This window comes from Pinus tabuliformis, chromosome 2_2 (genome assembly GCF_031772625.1).
Source record: "Pinus tabuliformis cultivar Carrire ecotype Pingquan chromosome 2_2, CPIR1, whole genome shotgun sequence".
NCBI lineage: Eukaryota > Viridiplantae > Streptophyta > Pinopsida > Pinales > Pinaceae > Pinus > Pinus tabuliformis.
The window spans coordinates 149,208,095-149,233,363 of NC_142300.1; the positions used below are offsets into that span (position 1 = coordinate 149,208,095).

Genomic DNA, 25,269 nt, shown 5'->3' on the forward strand with positions numbered 1-25,269 from the left:
GATGCGTCTAGGCACCCCCCTCAAAACTTCAGTATCTAGTATACAATATATGGTAATATGCTAGTATGTTTTGCTTTCAATTTAGTTTCTAGAATGATGAATGATGAATTTAATTTTTAAATCAATGTAGGTTGTAGAATGATGAATGATATGGATCAATGTATTTGAATATTTCATTATTGATTTTTTATTTATTGAATCTCATGTTATGGATGAATAATGAGTATGTCATATGAATGATGTATGTATCAAAATGAATGATGAGAATGGATGAATGTATGTCATTATTTAATTCAATTATGAATTTAAATTTAATGTGTGGATCAAATTTCAATTTTCAATGTATTGGTATCCATATTACTATTAGTCTGTTTAATATTTATGCTTTCATTATTGAACAATGAATATGAACTTGAATTATATTTCATTATTGATTTTTTCTTTATTGAATCTCCTGGTATGGATGAATAATGAGTATGTCATATGAATGATGTATGGATCAAAACGAATGATGAGGATGGATCAATGTATGTCATTATTTAATTCAATGATGAATTTAAATTTAATGTGTGGATCAAATTTCAATTTTCAATGTATTGGTATCCATATTACTATTAGTCTATTTAATATTTATGCTTTCATTATTGAACAATGAATATGAACTTGAATTATATATATATATATATATATATATATATATATATTATATATATATATATATATATATATATATATATATATATATATATATATAAGTTATATACCCCGATGTCCCCCCGCACCCCCGAAATTTCCCTAAAATTTGAGGGTACTCCCACACGCCCCCCTTGTGCGTCTCTCCGCTCCAGTCTTGGTGGTACATCGGGTCTGAGGTCTCCATTGCCTCATATATATGAATATCAACCCCGAGGACTAAGTTCAGATTTTCATCCTTCTTTCTTATGCCTTTCCCCTTCTTCCTTTTCGATCCCACGGACTGTCCTCTCCTCTGAACTATAGCTTCATACTGTCACCGCTCCTCGAGAAATAGTTCTGAGACATCAGGAGTTTGCCCTTGTTCTGCCTTCTTGCAAAAAAAATAAACCCTTCGTTTGCATACTGCCCCTCTATTCTTGCCTGAAAAGTTGAAACTCCTGCCGATGCCTCCAAGAGAGACTGAAACCCACCCCTTCGCCATTTCGTTCACTAGTAAAACCCTGGGCCTTTTCAAAACCTTGTGCCTTCTGTACCTCAACCAATGGTTTTTGGGTAGCTCCAGGTTTCTGCACACGATTTCCTAGGGCCTCTCCACTGACTCGCTTTGGCGAGAAAGTTATTGCGAGGGTTCTCTCAACTCTCTGAGTTGCGCCCTTGTCTTTAGCTAGCACATTTTGGATTAAACAAGATTTGAGCCCCTCATTGACCCATTGCCCGCAGCTAAGCACTATGTCCTCAAGATCACCCGTGTATGCAACAAACCCAAAAAATTCTACATGGGTTTTTTGGCTTACCAGAAATTCCATCGACCGTTTTGGACAGAGCTCAATTGATTTCTCTGAAACTTTGTGATTCTCCTTCGAGACTGTGTTAGTATCCCATAGTGTTGCAATGGAGGAATAAGTATTTCCCACCTCTGGAAACCCTAAACCACTATCAGGTTTCGCTCCATCCCCGAGAGTCCCATGTTTGCCGGTTGGAGATTGAGCTAGTAATCTTACTTTGTCCAGATTTCGCAGAATTGGCTCCAACCACCATACAGATAGGATATCATCTGGCTCAGGTTCCAAATCGACGAAGTCACGCGGGCTGACCATTTTCATTGTGGATGAATGTAGCTGAGGAAACCGTCATCGACTTACTAGGTACCTTGGTAAATCCCCTAAACAATACCGATTATGACCGCAAGAAAAACCTTGACCTTGCCGTTTGCTCCGATAAAACCCAAGCGACTCCTGCATGCACCATGTAACATAAAACCGCTGCTAGGTGTACGCCCTCTATTGACCGAGACCTGACATTCGAATGCCATCTGTGCAGCTAGGGCTGCCTCCCAGCGGAAATCCCTAGGTCTGCCATACTGTAACCCTAAACCTCACATCCGCCATCAGATCTCCAATCCTCCAAGAGACCTTGATGCATATTCGCATATACAATCATATCACATGATTCTTTGTTTTCATAGCAAAAACTAATTGAGATGGAAGATTATATGCTCCTTTCCTCAAATTATCCCATGTTAGAGTGCCATTTTGAATAGCTAATGTTGGAAAGGAATTATCTTCAGCCATTGGTCTGAGTGCCAAATACACTTCCATAATTCCAATCTTCTTCCATGCTCATTGGTATCAATTGTAAGATCGTAGACCTGATAGACTGTATATTGCCCTTACCCATGTTTTCCCTATAGTGGCTTATCTAGTGCATGCCTGAATAGGGATCTTGATTGTCTTAAAATTAATTTGATGGTGCTTCTAGAGGGACTAAGGCGAAAATTAGAAGTATTTAATGAAATTGTGGAGGTGACCCTATATTCATTTTTGTGGAAAATAAAGGGAAGCTTTCACCAAAGCAATTGCAGCCAGAGAAGGTTTAAAGATAGCATTGGATTACAACATATGGGAGGTGGTATTGGAAGGTAATTCTAAACTAATCATAGATGCAATGAAGAATCACATTTCAGACGAGGCTTGAAGTATCTGATGGTTGGAATCTACTAACGCAGAGATAAAATGATTTTCAAGTCATTTTACAAAATTTATGCTTGGTCATGTAAGTTGACAAGTGTATGGTATCATGGATATTTTGCAAATATGGGTGCTGATGCTCTTTTGGTAAGCAATTGTAAAGGCCATTTGGCCATGTCATGTATCTTAAGGGATCACAGTGAGTCATTTTCATTCCCTTTGTCATGATATAATGTTTGGTAGATTGAGACAGTTAGAAACTTTTTATTTTAATCAGTTGCAAACTGTAGTATTATTAACTGTTGTAAATGGTAGAAATTGAGCTCAGGATGGATTAAGGGCCACAATTTAAGTATATATCTGCAGTGGCTGCAATCTCAAGTTTATCAGCTTACCTCACACATTTGCATATTCTGTATTGATACAATTCTTATATATATATATATTATTTTCACAGGAAATTCGAAGTTTAGAGTCTTATCTAATTTCATTCTGGTTTCAGGCACTTGCAAAAGATCGGCCTTGGACCTTAAAGGAGTCACGTGTCCTTGAGATTCTTCAAGCGGTGGGTTAAATTTTCATGTTCTTATAATGGTTGAAATTCTTTGGCCTCAATCTACATGAGCTTTCTCTTTTTTTTTTGTGTTTTAATTAATTTATATGTTTTCTACTGTTTACAATGTAAAATTATAAGTTTGTTTGACTTGGAAAGAAAGAAATCTAGTCAAATTGGTAGAAAGAATCAGTCCAAGAATGATGGGTGTTTTTAGTGTCAATTTCCATATTACATGGTGGTGATGTAGCTGGATACCAAATAAAAAATCTTCCTCATGCTCACAGAGTCACATTACATTTGTGTTTTAATCATAGTCAGAAGGGTTGGAAGGCGTAGATGAGTGTGCAGGCGATTATATTTTACTCAAAACAATTTATAGATAAGAAACATACAAGGAAAAAAATGGTTTGGAGCCCTGCTATCAGAGTACACTAACTCGGTAATACTCTTCAAATCCCAAATTGCTTTAGTTTGCTATCAATGTACCTAGTGTTCCTGTTGGTTGTGTACTAGATCGTTCTAGCTATGAGCTTGAGAATCCTGGGTTTGAGAACCCTGCATTCTGAGTATCAAAACTTTGCAACACTTGTATCATGTTTTATCATCTTCCAAACCTGCACTTCAAATGCTACAAGGTCGTTTAACAAAATGCAATCCTATGGGCAATTTGGAAGGTTGTCCATTGTCACTATAGCAACTCTTCCTCTGTCATGTCCCTTCCCAAACATATATGTAACAGTTTTTGGTCTCCCCACAATTTTGCATAAATTTTAGTGAATAAAGGAATCCATACATTTTTGACTTAGGGACTTGGGAGAAAGAGAGGCTGAATTAGATTGCTAGTGGAAGGTGGGGGCCACACACGTGGGAAAACACACTTGGGCAATTCGAATTGCCTTGGAGGGGACTCGAATGGCTTGGAGAGGGGCCCACATGGGGAAAGGAAGGCCCACGAAGATATAAGGAGGAGGAGTTCCCCAACTCAAGGCATGGTTTTGCACATCCAACTCATTTGTGTTGCTTGAGCTGCTTAGCTGAGTTACCAGGGTGTTTAGCATCGAGTTTCCCAAGCGGGACACTCAACTTTTCTTCGGGGGACTTTGAGTGCCACCTTAAGAAGGCATTTCATACCTACCTTGGAGGATAACCAGAGGAGATTTATAGCCACATCACTCAGCGTTCGATTCAACAATGCGTATTCCTGGAGCACGCAAGAGGGGGAACATGCAGAGGTGATTTAGGGGTTCATCCGAGCAAAACTTGCCGGGAAATTTTGGGATTTGGAGTCATAGCAGATGATCAGCCTTTGGGAGGAATTTTGGACTGGGAGTTTGCTGCATTTGGGCAGCTTGAGTTACAGCCATTGTGCACTGTGCAGAGGGCCATTCTTGTGCTCATGTGGGAGTTGGGGAAAGGAGCTACAAAGCTGAAGTCAGCTGGGAGAAGGGAGGAAAGCCATAGGGGACAAGATCTCAGCATTTGGGGGTGATTTGGAGAGACTTTCCAGCCATTTCCAGACAGGTTGTGATTTCTAGCGTAAGGAGGAGGATGTGGTCCATTGGGGTCAATTTTTGGGGGTCTGAACTAGGTCAAACACTTCCTGGGTTTTGGTGGGTTTTTGTTGAGGAGTCGGGGGCTGAAGTTGCAACATTTTTTGAGCATGGGAAGTGGAGTTTCCAGCACATCCTTTCTAATAGGTAGCAGAGTTTCTGGGCAACGCAGATCAACTTTGGAGCAGAAGTTGGGCAGCACTAGGATCATCATTTGCTCACTTGGGTTTTGTCACGATTGTCCCTTCAGACAAGCCCAGGTGCACCATTCCATCGCTATTGTATTTGCTCCAAAAAGATTTAATAAAATGGCTCAGATGATCTCTATTTGTAGTGCTTTCATGGGTGTTTACTAATTGTGTCTCATTGCTGGATGTTGGTTTGTTTACTTTTCTTTGTATATCACTAGATTTCCTAGTTAGGAACATTACAGTGGTATCCAAGCCCAAATCTTGTCTCAGCCGTGGGGAGTTTCGCCTATGAGTGAAGAGGACTGGCAAAATATTGTGTACAAGAGGTAGAGGTACCAGACTAGAGAAAGAGAGTTAGAGATCACTCCAGACACGGAGGACAGGAGAAAGGCATTGGTAGTGGAGAACATGGGAGAGCCCAAGAGTAGGGAGGAGATAGCCTTTGATAGCCTCTTGAAGACTCTTAATGGTTTAGCGAAGGGGCAGAAAGAAATGCTAAATGAGATCAAAATGCAGAACCAAGAGAGAAGCACTTCTAGGGGGTTTCTATTTGGAGACTCTTTAGGGGCCTCTCAACAATTCGACCATCCTACACCCTTTGCGTAACCTCCATTAGCGAGTGGACCAACTCGAGCTACACTGCCCTCTTTCGTGCCTTTGGCGCAGAATGAACCAGTAGGGGTCGAAGATCCTTCACAGATGGGAGAGCACTTCAGAGAGTGGCAGTCCATCGGAGTAGACTTCAGGGAGGCACTCTCTTTCAGAGATTTCTTCAAACTCAAGCAGAATGAGAAGGGAAAGAGCTATGGAGGACAGGACACGTAGAGCTATGAGTTGCAATGTACTATTGGAAGGATGTAATTTCCCACATATGATGGCACTGCCAAGTGCATAGCTCGATCTTGGGTAGAGAAGAGGGACACTTATTTCAAGCTCAACCGAATGACGGAGCTGGAAGCCATCAAGATTGCCATGCTGCACTTAGAAGGGGAAGCCCATGGCTGGTGGTTTCATGGCTTGACTACCTTGGGACATGCCAGTGTGACTTTCTATGAGGACTTCACCATGAGGGTGGTGGAGCGATTTGATTAGAGGGATCTAGAGGCTCACTTCAGGGAGATAACCCAACTTAGACAAATGTATAACCCAAAGCAGTACATATCAAAGTTCTTGAGAGTCTCAGTGATGGTGCTGGACCTATCAGATGCTCAGAGGGTGTACGCCTTCATAGAGGGTCTACTCGAGCCCCTGCATGGACTGGTGAAGTCACGCAGACCCTCCACGCTGCAGGAAGCAGTGACATGTGCTAGAGATTTACAGGGGGCCATCCCCAAGACATGAACACCCTTCCTTGCACGTACTCCCTACCCGCAGAATGGGAGTGATACTAGGCCACCACCACAAAGAGGAGCCGAGGGGCGTGGGCAGCTGGATGATGAAACTCGGAGGGACCTCAAGAGGAGGAAACTGTGTTTTACTTGTCGGGAGCCCTGGGCACCAGGCCATCGGTGTATAACTGGTAAAGCCCACTACATTGAGGTCTTCCTAGATAGCAGTTAAGAGGACAAGGTGGAGCTGGAGTGTGGTGTCGGAGATGGTGAGAGTCCGGCAGAGAGGGGACCACCACCACCACCTCCACAGGGAGGGGTATCCTTTGCTCCATCCGAGGGAGTCCTTGCTTCTTTATGCAGGGTCCCCAAATTTTTGACATTGAGGATTTGAGGTACGATACAGGGGTAGCGGGTCTCAGTCTTAGTTGACAGTGGGGCTACCCACAACTTCATAGATGCCCAATTGGTTCAGAGGAGGGGCATCACCACGACAGAGTTTGAGGGCTTCTTAGTCCTGGTGACCAGACTATGCAGTGCACTCGATATGTTCCCACCTTGACTATGACCATGGGGAACTACTCCATGACAGGCCATTTCTTTGTGGTAGATGTGCCAAACACCAACATAGTGACGGGTGTCTAGTGGCTATACCCCCTTGGATGAGTTACCACTGATTAGAAGAAGCTGGAGATGGAGTTCACAGGACTGGATGGCAAGCTGGTGGTCCTCAGAGGCATGCATTCGTACCCACCACAGATAGTCTCAGCACATAGGATGAAGGCAAATCTGCGACATGGAGACATAGTGTGGGTAGTAGAGCTGAGGGTTTCAGAGGTTGGGGGACAAGCCTAGTGACCATCGCCGGATATACAAGCATTCTTAGATAGATACTCGGTGGTATTTGGGGACATTCCACCAGGGTAGCCCCTAGACAAGGGATTCGAGCACACAATCGAGTTGGATCCTGGTGTGCAGGCAATGATTACTACCCCTTATAGGCACCCCAAGGCCTATAAGGACGAGATTGAGCGAGCCATCCAAGAGTTGTTGCCATTGGGCCACATTAGGCCAAGTTCTAGTCCCTTTGCTTCTTCATTAGTGCTGGTGAAGAAGAAGGATGGAACCTTGCATATGTGCATCAACTACCAAGCACTCAATAGGAAGACATTGTAAAATCGGTATCCATACCCCGCTTCGATGAGTTGATGGATGAGATTAGAGGAGCCAAGTACTTCTTTAAGATAGATCTGTGTTCGGGGTACCATCCGATCAGGGTGAGGGATCAAGACATCCCTACAACAGCTTTTCGATACCATTATGGGCACTTCAAGATTTTGGTCATGCCCTTTGGGTTGACCAATGCCTTGACCACCTTCCAATCATTTATGAACCATGTGTTTCAGAGGCAGTTGAGAAGGTTTGTATTGGTGTTTTTTGATGACACACTAATATACAACAGGACTTGGGAGGCGCATCTCCAACACTTGGAGGAGGTGCTGCATATGTTGGAGGAACAATAGTTTTATGCCAAGCTATCCAAGTGTGAGTTTGGCTTGACTGAGATGCTCTACTTGGGGCACATTATTGGCACAGATGGACTGAAGGTACATGAGGAGAAAATACGAGCTATTCGAGATTGGTCGGTACCTAGATATGTGACAATGCTAGGAGGCTTCTTAGGCATCTGCAAGTATTACCGAAAGTTTGTCAAGGGGTTTTCGCTATTAGTAGCTCCTCTCACGGATTTGACTAAGAAAGGGGCTTTCGCATGGACAGATGGGGCACAACTAGCTTTTGATTGCTTCAAGGAGGTGATGAGCAGTAGTCTAGTGTTGTCACTTTTGGACTTCTCCCCACCCTTCATCGTGGAGTGTGATGCATCAGGAGAGGGAATCAGGGCAATATTATCTCAAGATGGGCACCCCATTGCTTTCGAGAGCCTGAAGCTCTTACCTCATGAGAAGTCATATTCTATATATGACAAGGAGATGCTGGCCATTATGCATGCCTTGGCCAAATTTCGACAATATTTGGTGGGTAATAGATTCAGAGTGAAGACTGATCACAACAGTGTTTGCCACTTCATGGGGCAGCAGGGCCTCAACAACAGACAATAGAGATGGGTCAACAAGGTGCAGACCTATGATTTTAACATAGAGTATGTGCGGGGGAAACACAATGTAGTGATAGATGCCCTATCCAGGAGACCCACAAGCCTCTCACTTATAAGTTATGAACATTTTCCATGATTGGAAGGCCCAGTTGCTGGTAGAGTATTCCAAAGGCAGGAGGGCATGCGAGATTCTGGAGGGTACCCACGCAGATGAGCGCTATGGGATGATGGACGAGGTCATCTACTACAAAGGGCGCATATTTCTGGTTACCAACTTGTAGTTGAGGGAGAGAGTGCTCCAGGCAGCACATGACTTGCCATTTTTAGGGCATCAAGGGTTCAAAAAAAACATACATGGTAGTCAGGGAGTGTTACACATGGAAGGGCCTCAAAGGGGACATGTTGAGGCACGTACAGGAGTGTGAGGCATGTCAGAGGAACAAAGGGGAACTAATCCAACCCATCGGGTTATTGCAGCCGCTTCCATTCCCCGAGGGGGAATGGGAGAGTATCTCCGTGGACTTCATTATTGGCTCCCCACAGTGTAGGGCAAGGATTGTATCTATGTGGTAGTTGATCGGTTGACTAAGTATGCCCATTTCTTCACCATTCTGACCTGGTATTCAGCTTCACAGGTTGCAAAGTTGTTCTTCAGAGAAGTCTTTTGGTTGCACGGGCTTCCTAAGAACATAGTGAGTGACTGGGACAACAGCTTCATGGGAGGATTTTGATAGGAGCTCTTCAGATTGGTTGGTACTAAGCTCACCCCTAGCACGAGCTACCACCTCCAGACAGATGGCCAGACCGAGTGAGTTAATCAGTGGCTGGAGGGGTACCTTAGGAACTACGTGACTGGGCAATAGAGGGCTTGGATTCGATGGTTGCGGAATGTTGCTACAACACCACTCATCACATGTCCATTGGTATGACCCCTTTCCGTGCCTTGTATGGCTATGATGCATTGTCTTTTGCTGATATTGTTTTTGGAGACAGCCAAGACCCAAAGGCCAAAGATTGGATCTTGGATAGCCAAGACATTCTCAAGGCTCTCAAGGACAACTTAGTGGCAACACAAAATCAATAGAGGATGTACACTAACAGGCACCAGATTGAGAGACACTTTGAGGAGGGGGATTTGGTGTATCTCTGGTTACAGCCATATAGATAGACCACCTTGAAGCAAAAAGTGGCAGAGAAGTTATAGCCACATTTCTATGGGCCATACAGGGTGGTCAGACGAGTTGGAGAGGTGGCCTACGAGCTGGAGCTACCTCAGGGGAGTAGGATTCACAACATCTTCCATGTGTCATGCCTAAAAAAGGTGTTGGGACAACAGGTGACAGCAACAGCAAAGTCATCCCCACTGGACGATGAGGGACATTTGGTTTTGGAGCCTGAGGCCATTTTGGAGACTCGGGAGAGGAAGCTGAGGAGCATGACCATAAGGAGATTTTGGTGTGATGGAAGAACTTGCCAGATGAGGATGCCGCATGGGAGGGTGAACACATTTTGGAGCACCCAGCGTTGAAGTTGCTTGAGGGAAAGCAACATTTGGGAGGGGAGGACTGTCATGTCCCTTCCCAATCATGTTTGTAAAGGAACCCATGCATTTTTTACTTAGGGACTTAGGAGAAAGAGAGGCTGAATTAGATTGCTAGTGGAAGGTGGGGGCCACCCACATGGGAAAATGCACTTGGGCAATTCGAATTTCCTTGAAGTGTAATCGAATGGCTTGGAGAGGCGCCCACTTGGGGAAGGAAGGCCCACGAAGATATAAGGAGGAGCAGCTCCCCAACTTAAGGCATGATTTTGCGCATCAAACTCATTTGTGTTGCTCGAGCTGCTTAGCCGAGTTACCAGGCTATTTAACATCGAGTTTCCCAGGCGGGAGACTCAACGTTTCTTCGGGGGACTTCGAGTGCCACCCTAGGAAGGCATTTCATACTACCTTGGAGGAGGACTAGAGGAGATTTGTAGCCACATCACTCAGCCTTCGATTCAGCAGTGCGTATTCCTGGAGCATGCAGAGGTGATTTGGGGATTCATCCGAGCACCACTTGCCGGGAAAGTTTGGGAGTGTGAGTCATAGCAGAGGATCGGCCTTTGGGAGGAGTTTTGGACTGGGAGTTTGCTGCATTTGGGCAGCTCAACTTACAGCCATTGTGGACTGCGAATAGTGCCATTCTTGGCCTCACGTGGGAGTTGGGGGAAGTAGCTATAGAGCTGAAGTCAGCTGGGAGAAGGGAGGAAAGCCATAAAGGACAACATCTCAGCATTTGGGGGTGATTTGGAGAGCTTGTCCAACCATTTCCAGGCAAGCCGCGATTCCCAACGAAGGAGGAGGACGTGGTCCTTGGGGGTCAATTTTTGGGGTTTTGAACTAGGCCAAACCCTTTCTGGGTTTTGGTGGGTTTTTGTTGGGGAGCCGGGGGCTGAAGTTGCAGTATTTTTTGAGCGCGGGAAGTGGAGTTTCCAGCACATCCTTTCCAGCAGACAGCGGAGTTTCTGGGCAGCGCAGATCACCTTTGGAGCAGCAGTTGGGCATCACTAGGATCATCATTTGCTCACCTGGTTTTTGTCACGTTTGTCCCTTGAGACAAGCCCAGGTGCACCATTCCATCACTATTGTGTTTGCTCCAAAGAGATTTAATAAAATGGCTTAGATGATCTCTATTTGCAGTGCTTTCGTGGGTGTTTACTGATTGTGTCTCATTGCTGGATGTTAGTTTGTTTACTTTGCTTTGTATATCACTGAATTTCTTAGTTAGGAACATTACATCCTCTCACTTTAGCTTAGTTATTTTCCAGCACAAGGGGGAAACCCTAGAAAAGATTATTTTCAGGTTTTCTTTGGAATAAAATGGATGGTGGAATTCACCTAAATTAGTGCCTATCCAATCGGGTCATGGAGTGAAGATCAAAAAATAACAGGGTTTGAATATGATGGAGAATACATAATTAAACTATCTTATATCTGTTGTAATTAGACCAAAACAGATTCTCAGATTATAGAAGAATAAATTGAGAATGCTTAAACAAGACACACCATCACAAACATGGAATTACAGACGAATAATGTGCGACCAGTGAATAAACAAGGTAGCAACAGCCCCTTCAGGAAGTAGAAATGTCATCAGCCAAATATTTAAATAATTCAAGATTATATCAAGAATTAAGGATGATTTAACAATCTCAACCTATTCTCTCCTTTTTTGACTAAATTGCCCATCTGCAAAGATCATTCTGCCTGCAAAAACAATGGTAAAATGTTAAAATTCCCAGTTTACTGCCCTGTTTCCAAACCTTTGCTTTCTAAATGGTAAAATGAATATCAGCATGATGAAAGACAATGAAGAGAACAATTCAGTGGATGAGACAAATATGGTAAATTGTGTTGCATTTTTCAAAGTCTCTGGTACAGATTGTCACAGCTGTAAAGCGACTCAAGTTGATCCAATTGCAGCATCTTTGGGTTCTACCTGTTGCTTTTGGTTGCAAAGTTCAAACTGGGACGTCACTTCTCATTTGGCATGATAATTCTACAACATTTAAGCAGAAAGAAGCAACTGCAACATTTGCAGAGTTCTTAAGACCTGGCATTAGGAAGCAAAGCTATGTGAGCCAAAACGAAACCCAAGAATCTGTTGGAGATCCTCACTTGTATGTTTGTGCATTTGAAAAAGGAACATTGAAGCCTACAAAAGTCTTCAGCTTTACTCAAGATGACCTGTCAACAGAGATTGCGGCTGAAACCAAGAAGAAAATGAAATCTCTTCATGACCAGTTAGCAAAAGCACTCTATAAAAGGGGATTAGCACTAGCAGAGAGTGATTTGACAGAGGTAAAGGAAATGGAGAGAGACAGTGATCATTTTCCAAGTCAAAATGGCTCTGCCTTGGAAGTAGGTGACACAAGAGTCTTATTTGAAGATAACTATGCAGAGTTTCACCAATGGACAAATATAACTTCTCATAACTATGACTTGTTGACAGTGGCACAGGAGAGGCATTGCAAGCATCTTGGATCGGCACTCAAGGAACTAAATGATTCAACAATTCAATCATACGATGTTGATAAAGATGAAGATGGAGCCACAATGAAGTGCTTGAATCCAATTGAATGTTTTTTGATTGAATTTTTATCCTTAGATGGTTTTAGTGCAGGCTGGGACAATCTGGTTCTAGATTACCGTGTTATTCAAAGAAACATATTTACGGAAGGGCTAGGAATTTAGCTTTCTGAAATTTGGGGGATTTTGAGGAATATGGTGAATGGTTTACATTATAAGGGATTGCTTAGGTATGGTAGAATATGAGAGTAATGCTAGGTTTAGGATGGTACAATAGACATATTGTAACATTCTATAGGTGTGTTTGGGATCCTAGTGTTGTATGCAGGTTACAAAGTACTTGAGGAAAAGCAATTTTGGGAAGGGAGGATTGTAATGTCGCTTTTTCCAAATGTCAATTACGAAGATTGACTCAGTGGCCTATTCGATTCTCGTAGGCTACTGGGGGGAGCGGGGGGGGGGAAGGGGCAAGATGATCCAATAATCTACCATTGAATGTCACTTGGGTGAAAAGAGCAACATGAAGAAGTGACTGATTAAATTAAAAATGATCATGGAGAAAAATAAGAAATTTTATAAAGTCACTTTATATTATTATCGAGGGGGAGAAAGGTAAAAGAAAAGGGAGACCCATGGTACTTGGATAACCCATGGTATGGACATGTGGCCACACAATCTAGCAGGGGTCCTAGGAGTGGTACCTAAGGGACAACTATTAGACCAAATGACAACAACGGGACAAAGACCCACTATCACCTCAATCAGTGTCCCCTGCTTTTTAGAGACTTTCACCGATGGGAGGAGTCCCGATATGAAGGAAATCACTTTAAATGATAGGGTCAATGACAAGGTAAGAAGTGATTTCCAAGGCCCATTCTAGGAGGCTCAATTTAGGGCTCAATGCTCCAAGAGAAGCTAAGGGCTCTCCAAGAAAGACCTATGAGGAGACCTAAACCTAGGGTTAATGATATTCAATAATGAGAAGGATACCTAAGGCCAGGGCTCCAAAGATGATAAGGACCTACTGAAGAAGCTTTGTAAGATGATTATATGCCTTTGTATAAGCTTTCGCTATTCTTGAAGAGATCTTGAATGGGACCACACGAGACCTAGGGTTTATGAATAATCATGGGAGGAGACCCTCCAAGGAGCTCACTAAGTCAAGGTCATGTAGGGAAAGGGTTTTAAATGATTAATTCCACCAGACACTGTGAAAAAACCCCCAAGGATGTTGAGAAATCTAGGGCAGCTAGATCAGGGGTGATTTCTCTTAACTTGATAACTACTTGTGATGTTCTTTACTTCAATTTGTGGTATTTATAATTAGTTTCTTTTTCTCTTGATTATTATGGTATTCTGATCATCAAACAACTACCAAAACATGAAGAGCAATAGTACAAATGCACACAAGATGTAGGCTGCTAGCCAGGGCCAAAATCTGTCCTAAAGAGGAAAACCCACAAGAAATTCTTTTCTTATAGAATCTTCAAATGACGAATTCCAAGACCTTTAGACCCAAGACCAAGACCCCTCCAAGACCAAGCCAACCTTTCTTCTTGATGAGCTTTCCTCAAACAACTTTCAACAACAAATTTCGACCTTCCAACAACATCGACAACTTCGACCCCAACAATTTCTGCAATTTCGACCCCCAACAATTTCTACAATTTCGACCTTCTAGAATCTTCTACAACTTCACACGTGTGGGTGGCAGAGGCTAATTTAGTCCTCCTTTCTTCTTTGCTTGGCTTGCTTCTTCTTTCTTAGACAAATGAATGATGTGACTTGCCTTTTGATCACAGATTTTGGCTTTCTTTTGAGATCTTAAATTTCTTCCTTTATAGCTGCAAAAAACCTACCTACTTCTTCGCACGTATGAGAGAAAGGTGACAAAAAATTAGGGTTTAGACTTTGATTTCTTCTTCCTTAGGTCTTCCTTTTTGCTTCAACAAACTTGCTTGATGATTTCTCAAATGAGGTTGAGTATCTTCTTATATATAGGCTTTCTAGGAGTGTGAATTGCCCTTAATGAGGCCGACTTCTTCTTTGTAGGCTGCTTTGTTCTCTTGTAGGCTGACTTGGTCTTAGAGGGACTTTGGACACAATTTTGACTCAAATAACTTCTTTTGACTTGATACAAGATGCCCAATAGTGTCTATTACTTATGACCATGACTCTTTTGACTCTTTGACTTTATGCAAATCCTAGAAGCACACAATGGGTGCTTAGACCTAAAACAAATTAATTTTGAGCATGAAACCCATGCTATAAAATAACAATAATAAGTTTTTCTTTCTTTTACATCAAATACATGAAATCAAGAATACATAAGATATTATGAAGACTGAACCTAGTTACATTTCTTGACACTCCCTTTTAACTAGGGAGGTATTCATAATACATAGAAGGTACACGGACATTCTCATACTGAAGAATTCTCATAAGAAGAGTCAGATTGGTAAGCCATCTCATAAGTTATCTTCTCAGCTTATGTAAATGCATTTCATCATATCAACCAACATTGTCATGTAGCAAGGCCTTGACTAATAGCTCTACCTTCTCGACTAGATTAGAGCGCAATGTTGGGGAGACAATGATTTATAGACACCTTCATCTTTGTCTCTCAAGGCACATACCCCATTCAGATGTTCACAAGGTATGTCCTTCGAGGACCATTCCCTTCTTGGATTTACACATCTTCAAGGAATCTCCTCTTCGACTACTCTTGCCTATTGGATGCCCTACCTCATCCTCAAAGAGTATCGGTATTTGTCTCAGATGCTTACGTAATCCTCCATTCTTTCTTCACGATGTGAAGACAAGAATGATGTGTCTATCTCTCCCACTCAACTTTGGAGGATCTACTCATTCCTTTACATGAGAGGAATATACCCAAGCTCCCTCTTAACTAGGGACTTGTTTTCGACAACAACAATCTATTCTTTCGTGGAGATCATGGTACAATCAACTGCTTGTAGGGCTCCTCTTTTTGTATCATTATATTATGAATAAAATGCAACCTCTTAATCATGGAGCCAACTTTTTCCATAACTTCTTCATAGAGCTTCAACCAACTTCTATATCACCTCCCTTCAACGAAACATAGTGTTGAACCAATTAATGCTTAGTCATGTCATCCTTCTTTTCATCGGAAAGTGACCTTCTTTGTCATCATCTAGCTATCCTTCGTACTGCGACCTCTTCCAAGTCATGTTCCTCTCAGAATCATTCAATTTCAGTTGTAGGTGAATTTCAACAACCTTCTGTTGGTGGTCCTGTTTCAATCCAACCAAATGCTTGCTTTCAAAAATCAAAAGCGAACATCAAACCAAAATTACCTTTTTATGTGGCCCTTTGTCATACTATCTGCTTCTGCAACATCAACATCCTTTTTCATACTATACGCATCCATTAGCAAGGTTCTCCTATACTTAGCGGGGTCTTCATAGCTTCTTCAAGGAGATGACATAGCTAATCCTTCTAATTGTTATTAAATGTTGATTAATCATCTTATCTAAGTAGCTATAGATATATGTTTACGAACTGTCCTTCCAACTTCATATACTGCATCCTTGGGATCTATATACAATAGCTCCTTTTGTATAGGAACAATTGTTGTCAACCACCTCATATTCTTCATGAGGTCATATGATGTCGATTCTATCATGTCTCATGTAGAAGAGTTCAAGGAATATTGTATTTATGCCTTCATGTATCATTCATAAGGAAGAATTCCTTCTTCAATCATGCTCATGAGATAGAGCATTCTAACCATTCTACTTGCAATTAAGTGATGACATGACTTTTATCTATCTACTAAAACAAGTATCAAATATATGCGTACTTCTTTCTTCATGTGATCATCTAGACTTCCTTAGCAACTTCCTTTTCCTTGCTTGAAGATGAAAATGCTTCACTAAATTGTCATGTTGCACTTCTCTGTCACCATACCTTCATCCTTCTAAACTGTAGATTCCACACTAGGTGGAATGTAGACTATCTATGTAACACTGGCTTATTCCAAGTAGAGGTGAACGCCATTCTTTGCTTTTAATCTGGTTTCTTCAATTTTACATAATGCCCATAGATCACTGAATAGAGTAGCTTCCTTCTTTCCATAGACGCTTGAAACTACCCCTTCTTCCTTTGATACTTTCATTTTGCATAGGTCGGTTCTTAAGGATATTATTTCCCCAACTGTACTTATAAAGTACAACTCTACAATTTTGTCATAGATTTCTTTTGATGTCTTCAATTTTTCTATAAAGGGAATGAGAGAAGCCTTGATAGATTCAATGAAGATCCTTTGAGCCCTTATTTCTCCTTTCTTATATTTTGATGATGCTTAAGATTGTTTTTGAGGAGGCTTTATGATGGAGCCCTTGACATAATCAAAAACTTCATTTTCTGTGAGAATCAAATCTATTCTTTTCTTCCATGCAAAGTTTGGTGTCCCAACAAGTTCATTGTTCTCCTTGTAGAAAGTAGTCATTTGATTTGTAGGACGAGACATGAATATAAAGTACTTGATAAATGAAGATGCCTCTTTGTTGATGATGTCTCCCACTAGAGTGTGAACTTGAGGGAGGGATGATTTACCTTCTTCAAAATGATAATTATCTTTCTTCAAGATGAGAGAGAGATGTTCTTCTTCCTTCAAAAGTGCTTGAGGTGTGATCAATATGAGGGAGATCACTTTGATTCCTTATATGATGATGAAGTGCTTCTTGCTTCGTAGAATATGAGAGGCTTCTGAAGATGCTTCAAATGTATAGAGTCCTTCTTTCTTTAAGATGGAGGTAGGGTCGTTGAGGTCTTCTTTTCTTCTTCCAAAAGTTCTTCCTTCAAGATGATAGGGTATTTGTGAAGTGATTACTAGTTCTCCTGGATGCTATTCCTCTTATATTTGGCCCATTTCTATCATTTTTCAATTGAGTGTTCTCCAAGCTGCCCTTCCTTGTTACCTTAGCTCTGATACCTTGTTGAGAAATCTAGGGCAGCTAGATTAGGGGTGATTTCTCTTAAGCTTATGAAATTCCTGCGTTAGCTGCCCAAGAGTAATCGAAAAATTCAGAGCACAGTCTCACAAGATAATTCACTTAGTTTCCTCATATATTAGAAGGTATATGATGGTCTTTTATAGTCTTTTGTAGGGCTAAGAAGGGCTTCTATCATGAACATTGGAGGTAGACATTGGAGATGCTTAAGTTACTCGGTAAATGTTAATTATTTGTTTCATTATGCCCTAAGATAGGTATTACATTGATTTTTTATAATGAGGACCCAAACATAGATTATGTCTTATGTGTGTGATGGGTGTGAAACACATGTGATGGCTTTTCTTAGTATAATATTGTGACAATAAAACCCTTATCAATACTTCCTCTTAATTAATTACTAACCCTTATTAATATTTGTCTAGAAAAAAATTTAATTCCACTAAAATTTTGAAATCAGTGATTGACTTAATGCATATAGTCCTACGTAGGTTGTGAAGTCAGTGATTGGTTTATTGTCTTTGGTTCTTGAAATTATTCAACTTATACACAATGAGATTGCGGTGAGATTCACTGTCATATATTGACAACTATAGGTGAATAAGGTGTCATGTCACTACCCTTGGGGTTTTTGTCGACAAAATTGGGTCTTCAACTTAGAATGCAAATAACTTTCAAATTGTAAAGAACTATGTGGGGTACCACATATCATAGGAAAGATCTTTTCGAGGAAAATCTAACAAGATTGATTAGGAGACAAGAAACCACAAATTCCCATGTCAAATTTGCTGACACAGATTGGAGTAGCTCCTAGTGTGTAACGACCCATCTCGAATTACAGGTAGAAATGGCGTTATAATATATATTATACAAGACAAAAGGGAACTATAATATAAATATTAATTATTATTAATTATTAGTTATATTAATGAAAATTATATATTTTATATTAATTATCATATAAAAGAACTAAAGGAAATAAAAGGGATTATAGATAAAAGAAATATACACATATATTATATCAACTAAAGGAACCAAAAAAAAATAATAAAAATAAAATATTAAGAAATTAAATTGTAACAAAACTAAACTATGATGTGCATAAATTAAATAAACATAAAACTAGTCCATCACTCTTAATATTATTAAACGTGACTGCCTCTAAGAAGTAAAAGAGCAATGTGGGAGCTGGAATTCGCTCCACCTGTGACTGACAGAGAACCAAGAAGAAAACATTTATTAATCGGGAACCTGAAACGGTGGAGAGAAAGGCAGTGGAAGGATGAATGTTATAAGAAGAGGGGGTTTTTATTTTGAGGGGGAGAAGGACAATAGGGATTTGTTTTTAATAGTCACTGACAAAGAGAAATTTAGCTTAATTGTTCTTGAAGTTTTGGGCACGGGAGCCAAAGTGCTTCAATTTTGAAGTATTTTTGAGTTGGGTACTGAGATTGTGCCCAATTTGGTAGGGAGGTTTTGGTCAGTTTGGTAACGGGAGCATGAGCTACAACAGGTAGAAACATCTTCAAATGGAAGTTGTAGTTAAATACTTGCAATCGTATTGTTAAATTTCTCTGTCTGCTTGAGTTGACATCAATGACAACCAACTATCAACATTCTCCCCCTTTGGCATTGATGGCAATACAAGTACTCCCCTTGCGATCATAACTCCCCTTGACATTATGTTTCCAACCTTCCTAATGCTTTCTCTCCTCCTTTAACATCAATGGCAAAGGGGAATTCCCCTTGACAATCTGCCTCTCCTGCGGACTTGTTACCTTCCTCAACTCCCCCTATCTACTTGACGAGATAAAAGAACAGTCTAATGAGGACTTGGGAGAATCCCAAATAACTGGCAAAGATACTCGAATGCCTCACATGGTAAATGTTTGGTAAATATGTTAGCGATTTGTTCTTTTGTCCCAATGTAGTCAACTTTGATGTTCTTCTCGACAACCTATTCTCTAACAAAGTGGTACTTGATCAAAATGTGTTTTGTTTTTGAATGCATCACAAGATTCTTGGAGATAGCTATGGTGTTGGTGTTATCGCAGAAGATTGGAATAGGCTCATTAAACTTCACTTGGAGATCTTGTAAGGTTTGTTTCATCCAGAGGACTTGCTTATAACAAGTTGTTGCTGCCATGTATTCTGCTTCTGCTATGGATAAGGAAATTGAAGATTTCTTCTTGCTCAACCATGAAACAAGACAACCACCTAGATAAAACGCTACTTCGCTAGTGCTCTTACAATCATCAACACTTCCTACCCAATCTGTATTGGTAAAAGCTTTGATGATCAATTTATTTCCCTTAGGATACCATAGTCCATATTTTGTGGTTCCCTTAAGACATCAAAAGATCCTTTTTACTGCAATGGCACGAGATTCCTTTGGTGCTGCTTGGAATTTTGCTACTTGTCCCGTTGCCTGCATCACATTTGGCCTAGAAGTTGTTACATATAGAAGACTACCAATCATAGATCTATACATCCTTTGATCCACTTCTTTGGATGAGTCATCTCGACTCAACTTGCAACCTGTCACCATTGGGGTGAGAACTGGCTTGCAATATTCCATCTTCCATCTCTTCAACATTTCCTTAATATATTTGGTTTGACATATAAATATTCCCTTGTCTTGCTGAGATATCTGAAGTCCTAAAAAGTTTGTCAACTCAACAAGTACTGACATCTCGAACTCACTTTGCATATTTGCTGCAAACTTCTTACTTAACATGTGATCATCACTTCCAAAGATTATATCATCCACATACACTTCAACAATCCCCAGACTATCATGTTCAATCCTTACATAAAGGTTGCTATCCACACTTCCCTTCTTAAATCCTTGTTGTTGCAAATACCTCTCAAGACGAGCATACGATGTTATGGGTGTCTGTTTGAGACCATACAACTTCTTTAACATGCAAACATAATATTTCTTATCAGTGAGCAGAAATCCCTCAGGTTGTTCTATAATTCTAATTCTCCATTTAGAAATGTTGATTTCACGTCCATTTGATAAACTTTGATCTTTCTCGAACATGCATAAGCCAAGAACATCTTGATAGCTTCAATTCTAGCAATGAGAGCAAATGTTTCTTCAAAATTTATTCCTTCCAGCTATGCATATCCTTTGTGAACCAACCTTGCCTTGTTCTTGGAAACATGACCATCCTCATTTAACTTGTTCCTAAAAACCCATTTTGTCCTAATGCCATTTTTATCTTTTGGTCGTGGGACCAGTTTCCAAGTGTCATTCTTCTCGGTTTGGTCCAATTCTTCATTCATAACAACTACCCAATATTCATCTTGACTCGCTTCTTCAAAATTGTTTGTCTCAAATGTAGCTAGGAGAGCAAGGTGAGCTTGTTGTGGTGCACGAAGTTGACGGTTTCTTCTACTTCCTATGCCTTCACTGAGATTCCCAATGATCTGATTTGCAGGATGATTCCTTTGATACCATTCTTTAGGGGTCTTCGAGGGCGCTTGTTGTTCATCTCTTGTCTCTTCCTCGTTGAGAGTTGTTTCGTTATTCGATTGTGCTTGCTTTAGCACTTCTTCTTTGATCTTTTTGGGTTTTGTCTTGTGAATCTTTGATTTGCTTGAAGAAGAGCTTTCTTCATTAATTCTTAAGACATAATCTTCATTGAATGTTACATTGATGCTTTCAACTATTCGTTTAAGTCTCTGATTGTAACATCTATAAACTTTTCTTTTCCATGAATAACCAACAAAGATACCTTCATCTACTCAAGAGTCAAACTTTCCTATTTTTTGATCTTCTCTTTTAATGTAGCATTTGCTTCCAAACACCCTAAAATGTTTGCCATTCACTAGTCTTCCTTTCCAAAGTTCGTATGGAGTCATATCACAATTGTTTCTAAGCAAACTTTTGTTCAAGATAAATACAGTTGTATCAATTGCTTGAACCCAAAATTTGTCATCCAATTTTTGTTGTAAAATGTAACTAGGTTCGGTCTTCATAATGGCATGTAATTACGATCTTTTTAAATGATGGAAAGAAGAGAATACAAATTATTTTTGTAATGCCTTGCTTCATGGGTTTCATGAGCAAGAGTTTTTATCTAGTTGGCTCCCATTGAGAGCCTTAGGATTTATCATTAGAGTCAAAGAGTCAATGTCATGTATGAAGAACCCTTCTTGGGATATGTCAAATGTATATGAGTCTATAATAGCCCTCCAATGACAAGCACAAAGTCCTCTTCATGTCGGCTTCAAGTCAAAGCAACTAACTCATGTCGGCTTCTCATTATGGAGACACACCTGTTCATAAACTCATGTCGACTTAATATAACGGATAGACCACTATAAATAGCAACCTTGACCCAGTCCACAAAGTCAAAATTTAGAATATCTCTCTGAGTTTTTTGGGTGATAGAGACAGAATTTCGCATGGACAGTGGAAGAGTATAGTTTAGATATCTCTATGATTTCAAATAGACAGTGACAATGATAAGTTCGATGCGATCATAGGAAGGAGAAGGGATTGCGAGGTTCTGTTTAGGGATGATCATAGTCAATAGAAGTTCGAATCTCTATCTAAGTTTGGATGGATAGTAAGTGACAAGAAAAGGAACAAAAGTTTGGATTACAGTGATAAGGGTTTCTTATGTTCAGCGCTGCACAAGAGAAAGGTCACACATGTGTGACAAGATCTCGTTGTTGTTACAATGAAGAAGATCTCGGTGGTATCTCAAAGAGCATCAACTATGGTTCAATAATATGTCTTTAGGATTCCGTGTTACTGTTGGAGAAGTTTGATATCCATAGTAATCACAATTGGGTGTCATCATATACAGAGCAAAATCTGAAGTAGAAGGACCTAAGAAAGAGTGAACGAGAAGATGGAAGAGGACTTGTCTTGGTCTTGGAGAGGCTACTAGGTCAAGGTTCTTGGTCTTGGTATTCGTCAATTGGAATCTCTATAAGAAGAATTTGCGCGGGTTTTCCTCTCAAAGAGTGACAGGTTTTGGCCCTGGCTGATAGCCTACATTATGTGTCTCTTGTCTATTTAGTTCATGCATTGGTTACTATTTGATGAAGAATAATACTAATAATCTAAAGAAGTAGATCCTAATCTAAAGAAGTTAAAAAGCATTCGCAAGCAGTGACTGATGGAAGAGAAATCACCTAATACTAATGCCCTAGATTTCTCAACAATTTTGAATCATTTAGCATTGTTCTGGCCATTTCTTGTACAATTCTATTCTTCCTTTCAAAAACTCCTTTTTATTGCAGTGTCCTAACTGTTGAGAATTGCCATTTTATTCCATGCTCTTCACAAAAATGCTTGTAATGTTCACATACAACGTTGGTTGGTTTTGAAATCAATGTCCTTTCTCTCACAACTTCCTTTTTTCCAATTCTAACAAGGTTATCAAAGTTTATATGTCCCATTTGTCTATGCCAAAGCCAAATCTCGTCTTCTTTTGCCAATAAACATCCTTTAACAACCTCATCCAAGGTTTATATGCCATTTGGAGTTCTACTTGCAGTTGCCACTAGTTGACAAGATTTTTCTCTTCTTATTTAACATTTCTTTGAGTTGAATAACATTGTGTGTCCTTGATCACACATTTGACCTACACTTAGCAAACGATGATTCATAGTTTCAACAAGAAGCACATCATTTGCTATAGCATCCTTGCTTCCAAGCTTAACAATGCTTATTCCTATAACATTTGAAGATCCATCATTTCCAAAAGATATTGTTCCATCTTTTCCTTCTTTTAAAGATATAAATTTATTCCTGTCTCCAGTCATATGTGTTGAACAACCTCTATCGACGTACCAAACATTCCTTTTACTTTGAGCCTTTAGGGCAAGAGCACACCTTTCAGTTTTCTTCTTCCAAACTTGTTCATTCTGATTCTGTTGTGATTCCTTTGAGGGAGCTGCAAATCTGCAATCTTTAGCCAAATGTCCAAAATTGTTGCATTTATAACATTCTACTTCATTTCTTAAATAGTCAAATCTGTTATAATTTTGCCTAAAATTTTCTCGTGAATTTCTGAAATAACCATTCCTAAAGGGTTTTCAAAGTTGCTTCTGCTCCAACCATAAGTATAATATTCTATAGCTTTATGTCCAAACTTTCTACATGAGTAACAAAATCCATGAAAATCAGGTTGATATCCAGGAGAAAACCTTTTTCGTGTAATCGTTTTCCAAGTTCTTCTTGCATATCTCAACCTTTTGATTCAGCTAGGAAACTTCCTTGCTTGATAGATCCTTTAAAAGTTTCTGCATAGGTTTTCTGTCCATTTTCTCTTTCGGTCATAGAGGAGCTTGAACCCTTTTCAAATGTTTCTTTGTAACCTAGACTAGTCTTATCACTATATGACCTTTAGTTGCTAATGAGCTCATCCAATCTTTTAGAGCTATTAGCAAAGTTTTGCATAACATTTCCTCTTTTTGCTTCCTTTCATTGAGACACTATTTGAGCTTCTAGTTATTCCCTTGCCTCGTTGCTTTCTTTTAACTCATTCTTGAGTGATTCTTCAATTCTTTTGGCTTTTAATAATAGTACAATGAGACTGATGATTTCTTCTTCATCCTTTTGTTGAGATTCTTGGCGTGTTCTTTTACTTCCTTCAATTCGGCTTCCAGAGAATTAACATTTTTCCTTTCTTTATTGAGTTCTTTTATAGATCTGACAACTTCGTTTTGAAATTCAATTCTAGTTATTTCTTCCACTTCACATTCTTCTTTGTCAGGTGCTTCCTTCTTGTTATGCTTAGCCATAAATAATACTCTTTCTTTATTTTCTTCATCACTGTCACATTCTTCTTCAAATGAGGAACTATTTTCCTTGGAGAAGAAGTTTTTCTTAAATCCTTTCTTCTTGCCTTGCTTGTTGAAATTTCTTTGACCATTCTTTTCTTTCACAAATGCTTCATTCTTATGAGGGCACTTAGCTGCAAAATGTTTAACCTCACCACAGTTGAAACATACTATTGGAAGTTTGCCTTTATACCTCCCCATTCCTCTTTTCATCTTCCTCGTAAGATAAGCAAGTGCTTCATCCGAAAATTTTTCTTCTTCATCTTCCTCTTTGCGCAAACTAGACCTTGGTTTAGATACCTGCTTGCCCTTCCAAATATTCTTGGATGTCCAAAATTGTTTCATTTATAACATTCTACATTTCTTAAATAGTCAAATCTGTTATAATTTTTCTTGAAATTTTCTCGCGAATTTCTGAAATAACCATTCCTAAAGGGTTTTTCAAAGTTGCTTATGCTCCAACCATAAGTGTAACAATCTATAGCTTTATGTCCAAACTTTCTACATGAATAACAAAAGCCATGAAAATTGGGTTGATATCGAGGAGGAAACCTTTTAGTGTAATCGTTTTCCAAGAGCCTTCTTGCATATCTCGACCTTTTGATTCAGCTGGGAAACTTCCTTGCTTGATAGATCCTTTAAAAGTTTATGCATAGGTTTTTTGTGCATTTTCTCTTTCGGTCATGGAGGATCTTGAACCCTTTTCAAATGTTTCTTTGTAACCTAGACTAGTCTTATCACTATATGACCTTTAGTTGCTAATGAGCTCATCCAATGTTTTAGAGCTATTAGCAAAGTTTTGCAGAACATTTCCTCTTTTTTCTTCCTTTCGTAGAGACGCTATTTCAGTTTCTAGTTATTCCCTTGCCTCGTTGCTTTCTTTTAATTCATTCCTGAGTGATTCTTCGATTCTTTTGGCTTTTAATAATAGTACTATGAGACTGATGATTTCTTCTTCACTGCTTTTGTTGAGATTCTTGGCGTGTTCTTTT

General features: G+C 39.9%; 1 protein-coding gene across 1 annotated transcript in view; it reads left to right on the plus strand.

The window, feature by feature from the left end:
* The window catches only part of LOC149191868 (calcium-dependent protein kinase 18-like), a 338,201-nt gene that overhangs the window by 266,596 nt on the left and 46,336 nt on the right, over nucleotides 1-25,269 (plus strand). Inside the window, exon 10 of the mRNA XM_089404397.1 lies at nucleotides 3,166-3,228. Within this exon, the coding sequence (XP_089260523.1) occupies nucleotides 3,166-3,228 (63 nt within the window). The remainder of the gene's footprint in view (nucleotides 1-3,165; nucleotides 3,229-25,269) is intronic.